General features: G+C 28.5%; 4 protein-coding genes across 4 annotated transcripts; 3 read left to right on the top strand and 1 right to left on the bottom strand.

Moving 5' to 3' along the window:
* Positions 1 to 5,770: 5,770 nt before the first annotated feature.
* LOC131631487 (cytokinin dehydrogenase 3-like) lies at positions 5,771 to 10,441 on the bottom strand. Its single transcript, XM_058902282.1, has 5 exons — positions 9,664 to 10,441; positions 8,012 to 8,139; positions 7,141 to 7,404; positions 6,497 to 6,765; positions 5,771 to 6,403 (listed from the first exon to the last, which is right to left on the bottom strand). The coding sequence occupies exons 1-5, from the start codon at positions 10,316 to 10,318 to the stop codon at positions 6,100 to 6,102; spliced, it is 1,620 nt and encodes a 539-aa protein (XP_058758265.1). The 5' UTR covers positions 10,319 to 10,441; the 3' UTR covers positions 5,771 to 6,099.
* Positions 10,442 to 13,846: 3,405 nt separating this feature from the next.
* Positions 13,847 to 17,545, top strand: LOC131631479 (uncharacterized). The gene is made up of 4 exons (XM_058902272.1): positions 13,847 to 16,119; positions 16,216 to 16,362; positions 16,601 to 16,688; positions 16,784 to 17,545. The coding sequence occupies exons 1-4, from the start codon at positions 13,847 to 13,849 to the stop codon at positions 17,543 to 17,545; spliced, it is 3,270 nt and encodes a 1,089-aa protein (XP_058758255.1).
* A 1,013-nt stretch (positions 17,546 to 18,558) lies between these two features.
* LOC131631480 (uncharacterized) lies at positions 18,559 to 20,061 on the top strand. The gene is made up of 6 exons (XM_058902273.1): positions 18,559 to 18,661; positions 19,098 to 19,169; positions 19,272 to 19,522; positions 19,609 to 19,815; positions 19,901 to 19,983; positions 20,058 to 20,061. Exons 1-6 carry the CDS (start codon positions 18,559 to 18,561, stop codon positions 20,059 to 20,061), a joined length of 720 nt encoding a protein of 239 aa, XP_058758256.1.
* Positions 20,062 to 20,089: 28 nt separating this feature from the next.
* Positions 20,090 to 21,279, top strand: LOC131631481 (uncharacterized). The gene is made up of 4 exons (XM_058902274.1): positions 20,090 to 20,199; positions 20,285 to 20,662; positions 20,777 to 20,853; positions 21,213 to 21,279. Exons 1-4 carry the CDS (start codon positions 20,143 to 20,145, stop codon positions 21,277 to 21,279), a joined length of 579 nt encoding a protein of 192 aa, XP_058758257.1. The 5' UTR covers positions 20,090 to 20,142.
* The last annotated feature ends 308 nt before the right edge of the window (positions 21,280 to 21,587 follow it).

The raw sequence follows: 21,587 nt of genomic DNA on the forward strand, positions 1-21,587 counted from the left end.
GCTTATTTATATTGTTATGATATCTCACCCTTTCTATTTGAATGTTACCCCTATGTCGGTAACATGCAGGTTAGTAGGAGTGAAGGATAATTACCTTCCGTTAGTTCGAGTCGGTGTCGTTGCTCTGATACGTAATACTAGAGGGGGGGGGGGTCAACGTTATTTGATTCTTTGTTGGATTTAATTTGATTGTTGAGGCTTTTATAAATAATGATGTTGACAAATATTGAACTAAGTTGTTAAGTTGATTTTAATTGAATTATGAATAATTTCCGCTGCGTAATTAAAGATATTTTTGAAGACTATATTGATTTGATCGGTTCATCCGACTTAACGTGTTATGTATCTGTTAATATTACGAGCAATTGTTTGTATTAAGAAGAAATGTGACATCCTGGTTTGTATTGAATGGAATTTTATTACTCTGATTTTATTAATATTCGACGGGGTAAATTGGGGTGTTACATTAGTAGTATCAGAGCAGGTTGGTCCGTCCGACCATGTTGTCGAGTCAGTAGTATCGTTTCACAAAAGATTATTGTCAATTTAGTTTCTGACCATTGGTTGTTGTATGGTGTGAAGCAGAAGATGGCTGGAAGAAACGATGTTGCGATTGCTGTTTCCTTGGAAGCGATGGCTCAGGCTACGTAGAGTCAGTCTAACGTTGGTGCGCATGATGAATCCTATAGCTTCGCGACTTTTCAGAGGGAGAATCCTCCCACCTTCAAGAAAAAGTACGATCCTGAACACACGTACATGCCTATTAATGATGTCATGAATTCAAATAACTTTGGGGACCAAGCATAACGAGGTAGCCTGTACTATCTCCACCATGTTAATCTTTCATTGTCTACATCTTCTGGGTGTCATGGTTTTATCTCCTGTAACCATTGACTCACCCACTCCCTTGTATTCTCTACAATAGTTTTGACTTCCCCTTCTTTTATTTCCTCTAGAAGATATAGATTAGCACCTAAAAGAGTTGATTTTATAGAGAAAACCCCCTTCACATGAAATGTTTCATGTATGTTATATGTCATGCCTAGGTTCTCTACAATTTCGATATATGCTTTTTAAAATCGTTCCACTTCCTTTTCAACCTTATTGAACTCCAGTTTTGTAAATGGAATCTTGGTCACCTTTGATTGTGTGTCTATGAATCTTCTTCTATTTTGTTCATTCCCCACCACTTAAGCATAATATCTCCTATCTCCCTCATTATGTTGCAATCTTTTTCTTCTTGTTATGTTTTTCCTCTGATAACCATCCCTCCTTTGATGATTAACATATTTCTTTCCTCTATTTCCTCTTTCATTCTTATCCTTTTTAAATCTCGATATATTAGCATTGATCTTTCTCCCCCCAATGATAATGTTATCCAACTTTATAAACGACATTCTTTCTTCATGGAAGTTTTGGAATATGACATATCCATATCTCTTCCATCTCCTATCTCTCTTGGCTGGATTAACAACATCTATAATGTCTCCATAATATTTGAATATAGCGTACATTTATTTTGCTCTCTTATCCCTTAGTATTTTAGTAAATAAACAAAAGTTGTTCTTTACATCTCGTATAGTTCTTCCATTTGTTCCCTTTTAAGCACCGCACCTCTTGTTATGGTTGTTCTGATTATGACTCCCTCATCTCCTTACCTTTGTGCATCCAAGCTCGATATTTTTCTTCCTCCTAAACCCCATTATATGATTGTTGTGATAGATGTATGATATGGTTTAATTATGTGTGTGTGCGCGTGTGTGTTGATTTAGTAATTATGGTTGAAACTCTATTTGATTAGAGAGAAGTAAGAGTTCCTCTCTAACCAACATGTCAACCTCTCTTAACCTACTTTAATTTTAAGATGTTTCTTTAGATTCCTTCAAGTCTCAAAATTTGAAAAATCACCTCACATACTCTTAATATTATGTAGAGTTGATGATCATAAAATATTATAATTATTTGTAAATGTAGCAACTCTATTGTAAAGAGGAAACTCTTGAAGAGAATTCATTCTCATGTTATTTCATATTTTCTAATAAATAATGTTGTTTCTTTAGAATCCAAATCTTGGATTCCTAACAACTAGTTATAGTAAAAAGAAAGTATTATCTTCATTGTTAGATCATGTTTGGTTCTCATTCACTTTCTTCATTTATAAGTAATTTAATTTCTTGCCAATATTAAATCCTTAATTATGAAGATCTCTTCTGCAACTTACAACACCTCTTTTTTTGTGATTAAGAGATTGTCTCCAAGCATTACATGTCACACATGTTGCATGTTTCACACCTCTTGCTTACTTACTGTCACATGTTAGTTTAATTCACCATTAGGAATTGAGAAATAAAGACAATATATACATCATGTATATGTCTTAAAAGAGAACATGAGAGAACAATTAAAAAAGAAACACATTTTGTAACACACTTGAGTGTATTTTGTTGAGGATTCTTGTTCCATTTGAGGGAGTATTGAGAGAAAATATTGTTTTTAGTCCTCGTTACTATAAAAGGATTTTTTGTACTATTTATAAAGGATTTTTTGTACTATTTATTTCACATAGTGGAACATTTCTCATGAGTTCCCGTAGTTTTCTACCTTTCATATTGGAAGGGTTTTCCACGTAAATCTTGTGTCAATACTCAATACTACAAAAAGCACATTTAATCTCGAACTGGAAGTTGATATAACTTTGGTTATTGAGGCGAGGTAACGAAGAGCGTCATGATAACTTGTCACTTAAATCCTCAATTTCTGAATAACTGAGGGGATAGTTGAGATGGTCGTTGGTTCGATCCCCAACAAATGCTTTTTTATATTTTCAAAATTAGCGCCACATGCCTGTCGGTTTATGACCAACATCGAGGCGAAAGAAAAAAAATATTTTTTTAAAAAAATATTACATTGTTTATACAAAGTAGTTTGTTTACAACGAATATTACATTGTTTACACAGAATATTGAAGTAAACATAGAAAATAAATTTTGAATCTGATTCATCGTCATCATTGTCAGTGAAGATGAGATGTTGGATCTTCGAATTATTGAATCTTGAGGAAGATCAAATGTTGGATGCAAGTATATTTTCAATGGCTTTTGCATGCATTTGTTTCTAATATAAAAAAAAGGTTAGAAAAATAAAATAAATATTCAGTTATATGATTATTTAAGAACTCAAACTTTGAATCCAAATAATTTTATGCTCTTGCAATCTATCATAGAGAACTTTACCAAGCTTCTTTAAGTTTCAAAATTTTCATTATGAATGTTTCATTATCAATTTAGATATTCATAATGCTTTAATAATTGATATCTTATAGGTTTCACGCGGATAACTAATGGTAGTGTCTTGAGCGTTGATACTCATTAAATGGACGACAAATATTTGTTTAAGGACAATGAAGAAACTAAATAAACACACTTATATTTTCTCTCGGTATTGACTCAAAACCAAGGTAAAAAATACAATAAAATCCAAAGCACCACATACCTCTCGGGTTCTGTTAAACATCAAGGGAAAATAACTTTAAAAATAAATAAATTACATTGTTTACACGGAATAATAAAATACATTATTTACAACAAATCAATATTTTTACAAATCAGATTCATCATTGTTGCCGTTATTCTTGGAGAACAATAAATCTTTGTTGTTATCCAGATTTTGTTGTATACTTATGTGCGTATTCTTTTTAAGTTCAATGGATTGCATGCATTCAACTTTTGATAAGTTATCTGTTCTAACCATGGGAAAATCTTTTTTCTGCACTTGCAATTCCTTCCATAGAACATTTACAAACTTCTTTAAGTTCCAAGATTTCATTATCTTGAGCAAATGTTTTCACAAGAAAGAGAACAAGATATATAATGGTGGATGTCTTGGCAATATCTTGAGTGTGGTTACTTTATGAATGTAGGACATAGATTCATTGTTGTAGCTGAGTAACAAAACCCCTCGGTTCTTTTTTAAAACCGATGCGAAAGGTTTTTTCTTTTTTAATTAAAAAATAAAATAACGAAACCCCTCGGTTTAATCAAAAAATCGAGGTAGAATATTACTTGCAAAAAATGATGAATGATAAAAATTGAAAGTAACGTGTCTTCTATCCATTTCAATTTTTTGTCATGCACCAATATTTTTGTGCTTGCAATTTACAACATATTTAGGAATAAATTTCTCAATATTGTCAGCCGAGGAAAACAATGTTGTTTTCTTTGATTGACAACATAGGAAGGTTATTCCAAAAAAAATACAACAACAACATTGATACCATTATGTAAGACAGATTGCAAGAGCGGAAAAAATGTTTTGTTCAAAATAGAAGAACAACATACAACACATAACATTGAAGATTTTTTTTTTGTCTCATAATCCATCCCAAAGAATGATGCATACAAATTTAGAACGGCCACATCTAAGTTAGGTTTAGGATAAAATTTTATTAACGAGTGCTTTTATAATAAAATTTGATTATCCAACCATTTGGTTATTATTGAAACCGAAGGAATAGATCGTTTATATTATAAATAAAAATAAAATAAAAAAGAAAGACACTATTTTTAAAGAAATAAAAACATATATTATATTTGTTGGGATTCGAAGTATTCCTAGATTATTTTTTCCCTCAGTTTTATTTAGAAATTGAAGAAAAATGTGATATTTAGTTTTAAAAAAAAAATTAGTGCGTCTAGGTATTATATCTCAATTTTTTTGTTAGGTGACATGAAAATTTTATTATAAAATATATTATTTGTAATAGTATATGTTTTTTTTTAACTTACTTTTCTTTAAATCTCAAATGTCGTATTGCGTTAATATGGTAACATTTATCAAGAAGGCATATCCCCAAACACGAGAATCATAAGTGGTAGTTAATTTTTATTTTATTGCATATGGTAAAAAATTCTCTAGGGGGCCTTGAGAATTGAGATATTGTATCAACTTTTTTATTTTTAATAATTATTGATGTTGTCATTGCATTCCTCATTCCCAAATGTGCAGTGTCACCATATATTCTTTTTTGTATTTTGTTGTCTAATTGACTTAGTTATTCGAGGACATTATTTAAACTTTGCTGGAAAAAGAAGGAAAATGTTTAGAATCTGATCGAAACTTTGAATTAAAAAATTAATCTAGACAATTAAAAATATCCCCTAATTCCTCCCTACATAAATAAAGAGAAGTGTAGGCTATATTCCTTCATCATCCTAATTATTCATGTCTTTAAAATCTTATTAAATATTAAATACCCTATAAGGATTATAGCATCAAATTTTATCATTATATTCCTAGTCTATATAAATAATCTCTTGTGCTTTAAATCTTTAGTTGGCTGTTCTTGATTTTTTATTATAGAAAAAAATCACTTTTTAAATATGTTATATAGTTAATATATTTGGACTATGATTTTATATATTTATTATTTAATATATTTAAAAAACAAATTTTCTTTTTTAACAAGATTAGTAATTTTAGTTCTAGTTCGATCGGATGAAGGAATTGGATTAAAGTTAGGTGCAATGAATTATCAATGTATTTAATTTATATAATTCAAATGTATTGATGATTTAATGTATTTAAAAAGGAGAAAAGGGATCATGCACTGACAGTGTAAAATATTTTTACATTGTCAACCAATCACCACCATGCATCCAATTAAAACATTCTTTTATTTAAAAAAAACTTTAATAACATGGCACATTCATGACTCCCTATTGGATGACAGTGTAAAATAGTTTTACACTGTCAGTGCACTACCTTTTAACTCTTTAAAAAGTGAAAAAATTTATAATAATTATTAGAGAGAATACTAATATGTACTACAGAGAGAGAACAAAAAAGATACAGCTAGATATGTGCATATTTTACAAATGATTGTGTCAACCTAACATATCTAAGGTATGAATAACCTGATTTATATATGTGCCAAATTCATGCAGCACACATAACCCCACCCTCTACCAAAATTAAATTCCAAAGTACAAAAAAAAGCTATATGATTCAGATTCTCATCAAAGGTTTAGAATTTAGATCATATCATATACACCTCTGATGATCCAGCTATGCATGCAGTCCCATCATAAATATTTTATGGTTTTAATTATTGTTGAAGATTCTTTGTCCAGGTGATAGAATCATTCTTGGATCAAACTCATATTTTCTTTGTACAAAACTTTTCCATTTTTTAGGTCCAAAATGGTTTCTCCACTCTTCCTGTGTGCTGTAGTGGGGAAGATATAACTTATACTTAATTTCAGCATCTTTGCAAAATTTCAAAATTTCTATGTTTTGTGCATCAAAGGCTTTCCAGTTATCAAATCCACTTGAGTGCAAAAATCCAACGGCATAAAATATTTCATCCTCATTATCTGGTATTGTTGCTGACATCTTACTGTCCCACCTGAAAAAAAAATAATTTAATTGATTAATTGATTCCTCATAACTAGATTTTAGTTTAATTAATTAGCTTTTTATAGGTTAATTAAGTGCTTACTTGTTTCTATTCATTGGATAAACTAAGACAGGTCCTGTGGTGATGTTTCTTTTTTGAATTATGTTGTTGAAAACACCTAGATTAAAATCCATGATTCTTGATTTTGGAACAAACATGTTAAGCCATGGATGAGGAACATCCCATAGTCCTTGTGATTGAAGCTTCAACTCTCCACTTCTCACTCTATTCAAGAACTCAACAAATGATACATTTTTTTCATAATAAAATCCAGGGATATAGTTTAGTCCTTGTACCAATGTTTGAATTTCCTACACAAACATGAAAAATATAAATTAGTCCAGTTGATAGCAATAGAGACATTCAATTATAGAGATATTCAACTACAGAGACATTCAACTGCAGTTGATAGCAACAAAGACATTCAACTACAGTAAATAGAATCAGAGACATTCAATTGCAAAGATATTCAACTGTAGTTGATAGCGACAGAGACATTTAACTACAGAGACATTCAATTGCATTTGATAACGGAAAAGATATTGAACTGTAATTGATATGATATAGACATTCAACTGCTGAGATGCAGATTCAAACTATAGATACTCGGGTAGAGGTCCGATAATTAAACTACTAGACCAAAAAAAATATATTAAAAAAAGTAATAATTAAAAAATAGAATGTACCTTGTTGAGAGTGTTTTGAGAATGGTGATCATAGTATTTGGCAATTTCCAAACAATAGAGGACCCTATGTTGAGTAACTAGGGAAAGTATCCTGTGATGGTCGGTTAAAGGGAAGAAAGAAGATCTCCAATTATTTATGGGTCCTTGATGCATTAACACCATCCCTTCCAAATAATCCAATTTACTCTTTTTGCTTAAAATTAAACTTTCTTGATCTTTAGTAAAATCTGTAAAATCACTATACAAAAGTCTAATCCATTTTACCTGCATGAAAATCAAATAAAAATTCACCATTAATATATTCATTCAAATATCTTAATATCAAATGTATTTCAATCAAAACTTGAATTAAATACATTCAACTTTTTTGGATTTTTTTTCTGCTTTTAATTGATTCTAGAAGTATTATAGTGGAAACAAAAACATAGTCATGCACATGTAAAGAATACAAAATAAAGGACAACGAGGACAAAAATAATTATATGGCCCTTTTTATTGGCACAATCACTTATTAAGGTCTCATATACAGTCACAATCATTATAAAAGTACTTCTGAAATTTTTCTCCTTTTTTCAAAACAACTATTTAATTGTTTTCATTCTTATGAATCTTACATTATCTATACATGTGGCTATAACTTAATTGTCGCATTATTTAATTTTGTATTTTTTTTGTTCATGGATGTGTAAAATACTACACTACAAGGACAATAATTAGATGCTCTTGTAAAGTTTGATTTTGATATATGGTTGAACAATTAATGTGACAACATAGAAGAATTGGGATTATTATGAATGGTTGGAAGAAGAAGCTAGCAACAAGACAAAAAAATTTAGTCTATTTTTTCTTCTATTTTGAAAAGTGTACGTACCCTCTTTGGTGCTGCCTCAAGAGCTATTCTTGCCTTTGTGATTATTCCAAATTGTCCTAAACCACCAAGGACACCGTGAAATAGTTCTGAATTCTTCTGTTTAGAGCATGTTACAAATTCTCCTTTTCCTGAAAAAAAAGTACCAAATAATCAAATTTTATTAAGTATTTAAATTAATTATTTGACTACAAAAAAGAAATATTTATGTATCATATGGTTTATAATCAAGTATCATATATAGTAAAGAACTCCATAAATATTTAATATACAAATTATTTACATCTCTACATTTGATGTGTGAGTTTTCGAGAAAAATAAAGCAGTCTGAAGTTTTTGAAGACCATATATAAATTAAATTTTGAGAGAGAGAAAAATTAAAACATGGTTCTATTTTGTTTTGATTTAACCATGACAAATATTTTACGAAGGATTTTTAATCATAATTTACATGTGTTAAATTTTGAATTTTATACGATAATCCGTATTGTATACCTTCATAACGGCTCTCTTTTCTAAATAAATTTAAATTGGAAAAAGTATTATATACAATTTTATATGATAACATAATATATAATAAACAATAAACTACTTGCATGCATACATATTCCTTAAAAAGCATACGGGTAAAGTTCAAAATATTTATTATTTTAATTAAAATTATTATAGTTAAGGAATTGACCTAAGTAGACTTGGACCAAACAACATATAAAACCAACAGCCTATAAAATAAAAAGAAAAAATAGGACTAGACTATGTCGACAATGTGAACTGTGTGCATAGGTTTAGAATTTTTCAAAAACATGACCGGGTGGAAATTACTTATTAACTTCTCCAAAATATCAGAACAAGAATCTCTTAACAACCACGAAATTTGGTAGTAATAGTAAATAGGAGAAATTTAATAATAAAAAACAATCCAAAACAACATATAAGAAACTTTATAATAAAAAATAAAGCTATAAAAGTTCTGTGATGGAATCTAATGAAAGTCTTTATGATACTAAAACTAAAACAGATTATTTGTTAAATCTTAAGATATGTCTTTTTATAAAAAGAAGTTAGAAAAGTTTTCCTTTATATGTCACTGTGCATTGTAAAGCCAACATGCACATGGAAGTTCCTTAGTTTCTCCATTTCTATCTGTTTTTATCTAAAATCAAATGGATTGTGACACAACAGGTCCTGACTCTTGAAAAAAAAAAATCATAAATTTCAACTATAATTTACAAAGCAATTTACATCGATCTAATATATCATCAAGCAAACGATACCAATAAACGGCCACGACAAAACCTTATTAGAAAGTGTTGATACCAATAATGTTATTCACAATTTTTATTATAAAAAATAAATTATGGTTAATTTACACCGTGATGACCGTAATCAGTATCGTAACACCTATATCAATTGAAATCGCAAACTTTTATGCGACCACAACCATTAGTTAAATCATTGAGTATATGAACTCTGAATTTAACCCTAGTCACAAATAATCTTAATATAAACTATCATTAAGTTAGACACCAACACCAAAGTTCAAACTCTTGATCTCATAGTTGTATGTGTGAATTTTTAGCTGTTATTACCACTTCGTGAACTTATAAAAGAAAAATATATTAGATGCAGAAGAAAATGTTGATGTATATACATACCAGTAACAACATCCAATTGATGAACAGTGGAAATTTGAGGTCCATAACGAAACGTTTGTCCACTAATTCCAGCATTAGAGAGTGTTCCACCAACAGTCAAGTAAAGATAATCAGTCCAAGAAACAGGTGCAAGTCCATATTCAAGTGTTTCATATAAAACATCAATCCACAGTTGTTCCCCACCAACATCCACATAGTATCCAACCTTAGCATCTCCAAATACCTTAATCCCCTCATTAACATTTTTCATTTTAATATTATTCCTAACATCTCCTCTTTCTCTTAACCCTTTTATGTCCACAACGACTCCGTCACGTGCCATGGCTTGTCCGCGCGTCGAATGACCTTGTCCTCTTGCCGCTATACGAAAAGGGACAGAACTGTTGAACGACAGCTTGATGAGAGTTGCTATGTCGTTCACAGTTGTCGGACGAAACACCGCGGCTGGTAATTCGTGTACGAGGTTGCCGTAGTCGGTTGAAGCTTCTTCAAGGGCTTTTGGGTTGGTTATGATTTTTTCAGATATGTTGTTGTTTGTTGTGGATAACTCTGTTGGTAGTGATGATTTCCATTGCTCGGTTTTTCCAACAGTGGATATTAAACGTGGGATGGTTATTATTAAGAGAATGAAGTATATTGGAAAAGGGTAACTCATGGCCTTTTTTTTTTTTTGTGTGGATGGAGAGAATGAATATGAGAGAAATTGTTTTTGGTTTTGTGATGAAGTGATGAGGTTTGGTGATGAGAGAAGGGGAAAGAGGGAGGGGGCTATAAATAGAATAGAAGAAGACTTTGCATGATAAAAGATGGAAATAGTGTGTGTTTAGAGAGAGAGAAGAATCTTTTGTCTTTTAGGTTTAATAATTGAAAATTGCTTGACTTTATTATAACTTGCAGGGGGAAAAGATTTTATGACAGTTGTTAATTCAATATATAAACTTTATTTTTATGTATGTTATTAACTATTCAATCATCTTAAAAACTAAATTTATAGATCTTTTTGCAATAATTCTTAATTAACGAACCTCCAAGAAACAATTTAAATACTTTGAGGCACTATTTCGTTTTTCTAGTATTTAAAAAAAGAGAACAAATCTTTTACGTACTTGTGTACTATAGGAAAAAGAGAAACCGATGATTGTACGTAGTGTAAAAAGAGAAATGGGTAAATGTCAAATTCAAAGATACGATCGAAGGATATCATAGATTATATTTGTCCGTCTTTTTGAAACGTCATGTAGTATTTGTTGTGTGAAGCAATAAAATGAAAACACAAATATATAATTAATTATCAAGCAGTGAAGCATTGGTGTGGTGATTGTTTTCTAGGACTCTGTTTGTGTATATTTGTACCGTCATCGTCATCACAAGATTCCTAGTAAACCAACCCACAAGTTAATTCCTTCTATTAATGATTATTGGTATTTATATATTTCAAAAAATTGAAATTGAATTGCAGCAGAATTGTCCACTTTTTTTAATATCAATAATTATAATCTTTAAAGATTATATAAAAATATGAGACAAATGGATAATAAAATACATCGCTACCTCTTATGAAGCCAAGATTTATTTTTTAAGAAATAATATACATTGAAGTAAAATACAACATTGTTATACATTAATTTTTAGACTCTATAAAAATATATGATCATTAAAGTTAAAAAATCAAAAGTGTTAAAGAAAAATAAAATAAAGTAAATTGATGTTAAATTACGATTTCTCATATTTGAACATTTTACTTAAAAACAACTAAATACAATTCATCATATGTTTACTAAAAACCGACTTTGAAATATATATATATATATATATATATATATATATATATATATATATATATATATATATATATATATATATATATATATATATATATATATATATATATATATGGATTTTGACCCCATAGAATGACAACACCAAGACAACTGTAGGATTTTGTCAACCACATCATCCACATCGAAACCGACGAAACAAATTTTTAAATGACAACGTCGTAAGAGTTCTCACACTAAAAAAAACAATACATCATAATTCACTACAAGAAATTAGATATTTGGCAGCGACTTTTTTGCAACGACTTTCAATTTGCTGACAATATCATGCATATAGCAACAACAAATTTGAGTCGTAATAATAAGTTACTCTTTTTCTCAACAATCATATTATCGCTGAGAAAAGTGACTTATCGCAACAATTATTATTGTCGCTGGAAATAATTCAACTTTTTAATATATATATATTGCAGCAACTAATGTAAGTCGTAGCAATAAATTATTATTTTTCTCGACAATCATATTATCGTTGAGAAAAATGACTTATCGCAACAATTACTATAGCCGCTAAAAATAATTTAACTTTTTAATTTGCATGTTGCGATGACTAATATTAGTTGTTGTGATAACTTTATACATCTCTCAAATATAGCATTATTTCTAAGAGAAAATAACTTATCCCAAAAAAACATATTATCGCTAGAAAAATATGATTTTATAGACACATATAGTAACTATTTGAAGTGACTGTACTAAATTATCTTTCCGCAACAATTTCTTTATTGCTGAAAATATTACTCACTTTTAAAAATAATTCTCTTATGAAAAAGTTATAATTTCTTGAAAAATATTTTTTTATCATATTTGTTTTGAGTATGGTAAATGATATATCAAGAAAATAGTTAAAATTTATATCGAACCAAATAAAAAAAAGAAGATGATCTAACATATTTGTGCATTTTGTTTAAACCCAAAGGCAAATATATTAATATCTAATTGTGATGAAAGATAACTAATTAAAAATAATATTTAAAAAATTTTAAATGGCAAAATTTTAGTGTAGTTTATTGTTTATTAAGATATTTATATCTACAATCAAAAATAAAAATATTTTAAAATAAAAAATAGAATAAAATATTTAGTAAATAATACAAAATTTATAAATTTATAAATTAATGATATATTTATGTCCAAAATAAAAAAATAATAAAACATGAAAATTTTGAAAAAAATATAAAATATTTGATGGACATGGTCAAAATATATACAACATGTTGTTTGAAGAAGTATTTATGTCAAAAGCAAAACATAATTAAATAAAATAAAATAATAATAAACTAATAAATTAACTTTAACGGTTTAAAAATGGGCAGTTTTAATTTTACATTAAATCAACTCTTATGGTTTACAGATTTTAAATTTTCACACCAATACAAGAATTAGATTGTGTAATTCATTTACATGTTCAATAGTGGTTAGATATTCACTTGAATTTGTCTATAATTAAGGAAACTAAAATATTTAGTATGCTTCTAATTTCCACGTATTTCCTTTTTAGGTGGCCCATTAAGGTTTGTTTTTTTAAGTATTTGTTTTTTTAAAAAACTTAGGAAGAGATAAGATAATTATGTTAGATATTCAAATTTAAAACCTAAATTTTTTAGGTTTTGTTCATTTATTGTAAATTTGAAATTAAGTTAGTTCTAAAAAATAGGATCTATTTATTGACCGTATATTTTTAATAATTAGAATAAAAAATTAATTAAAAAAAGAGACTATAAAAATCTAATGAGTGAATAACAACCACCATTCACCAATTGAGAAAAAAAGTTCAAGACTACACAAAAAGAAAGAAAAAGAAGAAGTGTTAGACAACCATAACTCAACATTTATTTGAGAGAGATTGGGTAAAATTTTCTTATCTCACGTTATTGTATTTTATATTGTTTTAAATCTATTGACTATTGCCTCTCTTTGAATATGATAATATCATTTGTGTGTTAGTTCCATTTTTATTTTCATAAAAGAAAAAAAATTAATTTTTAATGATTATGTGTTCAATAGAATGATTTATTTTTGTGAATTAGAAAAATATGATATGTTATTCGGAAGTAAATACAACTTTTATTTTAAAGGTGTCTGCGATCTTTATTTTCATCATACAGTTTGGAAGGAAATAAGAAGCTAATTTAAACTTTTTTTGAAAAAAGAATCTTAAACGTATGCTTTAAAAATAAAATTTGATGTGAAACATTGCCATATTTTTCTATTTGTAATTTTAATAATTATTTTTATGAAAATATTAAATTTGAGTTACATATAATTTTAATTATATGAATGATTCCTTTGTCATATATTTTAAATATTGTGTATATATTATTTTAAAATCACAGGAACGCGTGGTAATGACCAAGCAAAATAAAAGATGGATCAAACTTAGAGATAGAAGCTTACCAGAATACTTAAAAGGAATGGACGATTTTTTAGATTTTGCTTTTTCTGGGAATAAGCCTCCAAAAACAATTAGGTGTCCGTGTTGCAGATGCAATAATGTCAATTTCAAGACAAGAGATGATGTGGATCATGATTTGCATGAGTGGGGATTTGAGCCAAGTTATGTGAATTGGGAGTATCATGGAGAATCTTCAAGTGATTCATCAAGTGATAGTGATTTTCAAGATAATGATATTAACAATGATGTTGAAAATGAAAGAAGTGATGATGCCCAAACTTTCACCATGCTTTATGACATGCATCAATCATTTAACGCGCATAGTGAAAAGGTGTTTGATCATCCTATGTCTAGTAATGTCAATGAAGAGCCAAATAAGGAAGCTAAAAGATTTTATGGATTAGTGAAAGATGCTGAACAAAAATTATATCCAGGTTGTAAAAAATTCTCCAAGTTATCTTTTATTATGCGACTTTTCCAAATGAAATGTCTTTATGGATGGAGCAATACCTCACTTGACTCACTGTTAAAGCTATTGGCTGAAGCTTTTCCCGAAGGTAATGTGCTTCCTAGCTCAATATATGAAGTTAAAAAGATTATAAAGGATCTTGGACTTGATTATGTCAAGATAGATGCTTGTGCTAATGATTGTATTTTGTATAGAGGAAAAGACTACGAAAATCTTGACGAATGTCCTATTTGTGAGAAAAGTAGATGGAAAGAAAATACGAAGAAGAATAATGTCCCTAATAAGATAGTTCGTTACTTTCCCATAAAACCAAGACTACAAAGATTGTTTATGTCAAAACAAATTGCACAAGACATGAAATGGCATAAAGATAAAAGAATTGATGACGGAATTTTGAGGCACCCAGCTGACTCTTTGACATGGAAAAGATTTGATGATCAACACAAGTTTTTCTCTGCAGATGCACGTAATATAAGACTTGGTCTAGCATCAGATGGTTTTAATCCCTTCGGTATGATGAGCCCCAATTATAGTATGTGGCCTGTGGTTTTAGTTCCTTACAACTTACCTCCCTGGTTATGTATGAAACAACCCAATTTTATGTTATCATTACTTATTTCAGGACCAACTAGTCCTGGAAATGATATTGATGTTTACCTTCAACCACTAATTGATGACTTAAAGGAATTATGGGATGTGGGTATTGAAACCTATGATGCTTCTTCAAGCAGTAATTTTCAATTACATGCAGCCTTGTTATGGACTATAAATGATTTTCCAGCTTACGGGATGCTATCTGGATGGAGTACTAAAGGATCATTAGCTTGTCCTTGTTGCAACAAAGAAACCATCTCATGTCATTTAAAATATAGTTTCAAGCAATGCTACATGGGTCACCGTAGATTTTTACCTACTAACCACCCTTGGCGTAATAATAAGAGCTCATTTGACAATACAAAAGAGGTTAGACATGCACCACAACCATTGACAGGAGATGAAGTCATAGCGCAACATGAAAATATACAACCAGTGATCTTTGGTAAAACCATAAGAAAACGAAAGCGGAATGAAGGTGAAAAACATAATTGGAAGAAAAAAAGTATATTTTTCCAATTACCTTATTGGAAAACTATATTATTAAGGCATAATCTAGATGTGATGCATATAGAAAAAAATATTTGTGAAAGTGTTATTGGGACATTGTTGAATATTGATGGAAAAACAAAAGATACTTTAAAATCTCGGCTAGATTTGAAACACATGGGATTCAAAAAGTCACTATGTCCTATTAGAAATGGAGACAAGTATGTTATTCCTCCAGCTCGTTACACGATGTCATCGATAGAAAAGGCTAAATTTTGTCAAATATTGAAAGATGTTAGGTTTCCCGACTCTTATGCCTCAAATATAGGTCGTTGTATAAATGCAAAGGAATGCAAGATTTCCGGACTTAAAAGTCATGATTATCATGTTCTTTTTGAGAGAATTGTTCCACTTGCCATAAGGGGGTTACTTCCTAAAGATGCATGTGATCCATTAATTGAGTTATCACTATTCTTTGGTGACTTGTGCTCTAAAGAGTTAAAAGTTGATGAATTAGACTGCTTAGAGAAGCATATGGCAATAACCCTTTGTAAGTTAGAGCGCATTTTTCCACCATCTTTTTTTGATGTTATGGTTCATCTACCGATTCATTTGGCAAATGAAGCAAAACTCGGAGGTCCAGTTCAATATAGATGGATGTATCCTATTGAAAGGTTAGTTAGCACAATATTTTGATGTATAAAGTTTAAATATTTTAGTTTTCAATCAATACATATATGCATAAATAATTATTGTGTGTTTTCTTCCAGATTTTTACGAGTACTAAAAAATTATGTGCGTAACAAAGCACCTGAAGGTTCAATAGCAGAAGGGTATCTAGCTGAAGAGTGTATGACATTTTGTGCTAGATATTTGGTTGATATGGACTCTAGACTAAATCAACCTATATGGATTGTGTAAGTGAAAATTGCACAAGCTTATCAGTGTTTAAAAAAAATGGTCGACCTATAGGCGGTGATTCTTGGGAAAATATGAGTCTTTCTGAAATTCTCCAGGCTCATTTTTACATATTACAAAATTGTGAAGAAGTCAGACCTTGGATTGAGTAAGTAGCTTACTCTAACTTTACTTCAATATAAAAATTATAACTAACCATATTTTTTTCTAACAAGTTTGTATTTTTAATAATACAAGGGAGCATATGACAAAGATAAGAAATGAAAGTAATATAAATGTTGAGAAGAGGCATATGAATCAATTTCACAAGTGGTTTGAAAATGAAGTAAGTGTCATTTATAATAAAAATCAACTGCTCTAAGTCATGTTGTTAATTGATTTATAAATTGATTTTCTTCAACAATAATATTATATATGCAGGTTATCAGATTAAAACAGTTACAAGATGGAAGGATCAATGACCAACTTATTGCGTTATCAAGAGGGCCAGATTCTCGGGTACTCATCCACAATGGATACATCCTTAATAATTTCAAATTTCGTGCAAAAAGTGTTGAGCAACACTTAAAAACTCAAAATAGTGGTGTGGTTGTGAAAGGAGACGAGTTATCCGGACACGTTGAATATTATGGAATGATTAAAAAAATCGTTGAAGTAAGGTATTTGGATAATAACTCTGTGATATTGTTAAAATGTGATTGGTTTGAGGCTCCTTCTCAAGTTCGAAATCAAAGAAGAGGATATAAAAAAGATGAGTATGGATTTATTAGTCTAGATATCACAAAGATATTTTACAGAAACGATCCATTTGTTTTAGGTTCACAAGCTGGGTCAGTTTATTATGTCAAGCAGAATAACAATCAAAATTGGTATACTGTGGTAAAAGTAAAACCAAGGAATGTTTATGATTTTCCTCAAGATGAAGATGACTCAGAGCCATATCAACTAAATGAGTTCAACAATAACAATACATATAAGGCATTAGAAACATCGTCATTGGACCAAAGAGAGATTTTAAACCGAAATGATATTGGTGGAACAAGCTATGAACATACTATTATCGAAGAAGAAGAGCTCAAAGTAGCAAATGATGCAAGTGACTATGATACTGATGATTACGAATACCAATCTTCAACAGATGAGGACGACTATTCAGATACGGAAGATTCTGACTCTGAATAAAAATAGTTTTTTATATTATTTTATTTATAAATATGTCTTCCAAATATAAAAATTGGCACAACCATTAAATTTAGGATTTTTTAATCTATTATTAATATTCTCACTTATTTTAATTTAATTATGTGTTTAATTTGTACGCATTATTAACATTTTATTTATTTAAGTAACATTTGTTTATATTAAAATTGATTCTTATAAATCTCTACAATATTAAGAGAACCAATTTTTTATCAACAATTTTAATAGAGATTTAATTCAATATAATTATAAAAATTAGTTTTTGTATATATGAAATAAGTAATGAAAGTTGCATATGAAAATTTTATATATAATTGTGAGTTAATCGGTTAGTGAGTTGTATAAATTCATGACTAACTACTCATATAAGAATAAAACTTTAATATACTTCTTATATTTTAGCCTTTTTACATTAATTAATAATAAAAATAATATGAAGAAATTACAATAAACTATACTATACTGTACTTCCTATATTTTAGCCTTTTAAATTAATTAATTAATTAATTAATTTCTGTGATGCACAGAATATGTTGATTTTATTAACCACAGGATTCTCTAAATTTCAATGTGTGATTAAATTTTTATACGGCTTGTTTTGATTGAAAAAATAAATAATATTATTATAATAATAAACTAATTTTTTGACAGAATAATAATAAAATAATTATAACCGTGTTTCTTATAGAAAGTTTCATATCATATTTTTAAACCATTATTATTATTTTATTTAATTATTAATTATAGATATTCTAAGAAGGATATAAACTATAAACCATGTTGTTTTTTAATAAAAAACCATTTTTGTTGGGATTCAAGGAAAATTACGTGCCTATATTTTAGTCATTAATACTAATTGGGAGAGATAGTGGAATTTATAGTTAAAGTTTTTCTATTTTTTAGTAAATTTTTTAATTAATTAATTAACAATAAATAATTAAGCAATTGATTGAAAGAGATATAAAGAATAAGTCAAAAATAAATAAATAAATTTAATGCTACTTGTGCGGTATTATTGGGAGATTATTGAATTGAGTGTTGAAAAGGTAATAAGAAGTTATGGAAAGGAGAATTTAATGGGTGATAATGCTGATGAAAGTAATTAAGGAATATTTAAATGAGATTCAAAAGGGTGAATATGTGATTTAATGGATGATGTGTCAAGTTATGAAAGGGTGCAAGAGAAAGGAATGAAACACGTAAAAAGAATAGTGATCTAGATAAAATTAATTAACAATTTTTTCCCAATCAATTAAATTATACAGCAATTAAATTGGAGGTAATTTTTAGCGCTAAATTTTTTTGACAATTTTTAGAAGAGCATTATCTCTTAGATAACTGTTACCCATTATCTTCTCTTATGAGAACTTCTTCTTCACTACTTTTTAATTTCTTTTCTAACCAGCTTCAATTTCTTTCATAATCAGGTTATTTTATTCTTTTTCAAGGTAAATGCATATTTTAAGATTTCATCCATTTTCATCTTAATCAATTTTGTAATTGATTTGTTCATGTTTTGTCATTCTCTATATAGTCATGGCTCCCCCAAATCAAGGTCCGGATTTACAAATTCCAAATTCTTCAAATACAAGTAAGCAACAAGAAGGTACTTATTTCCCTATTCATATACTATTTGTTCTTATATTTCTATCTTAAAAGTTCACATTATAATTCTCATAAACTTAATTTTTGGATCAAAATACAATAGAACATACAAATACAAGAAAAATTGGAAGAGGAAGAACTATTGGCTTAGGTATTGTAAAAAAGAAAAAGAAGAGCTCTATTGGAAAATTGCAAGTTGTTATTCCAAGTGATAAAATGGTAGCTGTTGGACCAGGAGCTGCAAATTTTGTGACTGAGATTTCAATAGTTGTCCTAAAGAATGCTCCTTTTAATGTCAAAAGGTGGAGAAAAGTACCACAAGATGTACATGACAAGATAGTTTCAAAAGTTTTGGTAAATTATAAATTGTACATTTTTATTTTATTTTATTTCTTTTATGAAGTACTTACAATAGTTTATTTTCCAATTATTAACTGCAGGATACTTTTGACATTGATAATACAACACACAACAGGGATGTCATTCTCGATACTGCTAAAAGACTCTATCGAAATCATAGATGTAGATTCCATCGACACTTTAGCCAATACAACACAAATGAGACAGCTTTAGAACATAAGCCAGATGATATAAGTGAGGAAGATTGGAAGTATTTGGTGGATTATTTTTCAAGTGCTAACTATAAGGTATGTTTCTATTAAATCTAATAAAAATATGGATGACTTAGTTTTAAATATAAAAAGTGTTATATTTGTTTTTTAATATTTTCAGGCAATTAGTGAAAGGAACAAATTAAATAAAACAAAACAAGTTATGAATCATAGATGTGGAAGGAAGTCATTTCAAGCTGTTAGGTATGATGCGGTAAACAATAGATTTATAAAATCAATTTTTTTGGTATATTTTTTGTTGAGTTGATGACTAATAGATAATTATATTTTGTGATGATATAAATTTATGTACAGAGAGATCCAGAAACTCAAAAAGAGCCAAACTATCAAGATTTATGGCGAATGACCCACACAAATAGCAATGGAGAATGGATAAATGATGCCTCTAAGGAAGTACATGTATGATATATTTACCTAATTTGCAAAACATATATAATTGTAATAAATTTTGTTATTTCTAATTATAATTAACATTTTGTAATAGACAAAGGTTGGAGAAGCTTATAATGATTTTGAAGAAGCCGGATATGTGGACGAAGATAAAGACAAGCTTATAAATATTGCTTTTAAATCAGTTGTAGGAGAAAGATCTGGATATTGTCGTGGCTTAGGAGCTGGAATAAAACCACAAAAGGGTAAATCTGTTATTGGCTTACATGAAGAATTAGAAAAGGAGTGTGAAAAGAGGCATGATATGGAAATGAAATTAAAAGATGTAGAAACTCAACTCCAAGAAGAGCAAAAATTGAGGGAAGAAATGACTGCAAAGTTTGAAGAGAGTCAAAGACAACTCGAAGAAAAAATAAAGACGCAATTTGAAGAAAAAATGGCAAATATGTTTTATAAAATGATGAATTTTCAAGTAAGTATATAAATTGTTCTTTTTATTACAAAATATAATAAATTAGTAGTTTTATATAATTTTTTAATTTATTATATTGAATATGTCATTAGTGTATTTTGAATATTTTTACAGGGAGGACAATCTTCTAGTACACCGAATACAACTTTTGAATCTAATCACAAAGTTAATAACATGACTACAGAAAAATTGTAAGTAGGATTTTCTAGTGTCTTGCATATGTGGTATGAATATTTTAAGTATAGTTTATTTATTATAAGAGTTATATTTAATGATAATGTCTTATACAAGTGCTCTTTAAGATTGCTATTGATATATAGTTTCATGGGAAGTTAATTGTGTTTTATGTAAAAAGTTGGGAGCAACATTATTACTCTAGGAGTAGGTGAACTAGTATTTTTGTGTAACAAAGAGTTTTGACAATGTGTGCATATTTGTTCATTTTTTACTTTGATGTGACTTTTTACTATATTAGTTTTTTTTTCTATTGCAAAAGAATGTATTGTAAAAGAAACTTGTACATTAATTTTTTATTGTTTTGAAATTGTAGGTCAAGTAAGAGTACTTCAACTACTTCACCAAGAAGGCTTCGAAGCAAAGATATAAAGAAGAGTTAATAATCATGTTGGCGAGAGTCATAATTTCATTTATTAACTATGTAATTTTTATTTTTATTTTTATTTTTATGGGAACAAGGTTGTTTATTAATATTTAGTTTTTGATGTTTTTAGAAATTTAAATTTTTATGTCAATTGGGATAATTTGTGGTATTTTTTAATTTAATATTATATTAATTATTGTTAACATTTCTTGAAAAAAATATTATCAATCTTGTGATTTATATTGTTAAATTATGTATTTTTAAATAATAATGACAATTTAAATGAAAATAATGATGCTAATTTTAAAAGGAAGTTTAAAAATA

This window comes from Vicia villosa, unplaced genomic scaffold, assembly GCF_029867415.1.
Source record: "Vicia villosa cultivar HV-30 ecotype Madison, WI unplaced genomic scaffold, Vvil1.0 ctg.000832F_1_1, whole genome shotgun sequence".
NCBI lineage: Eukaryota > Viridiplantae > Streptophyta > Magnoliopsida > Fabales > Fabaceae > Vicia > Vicia villosa.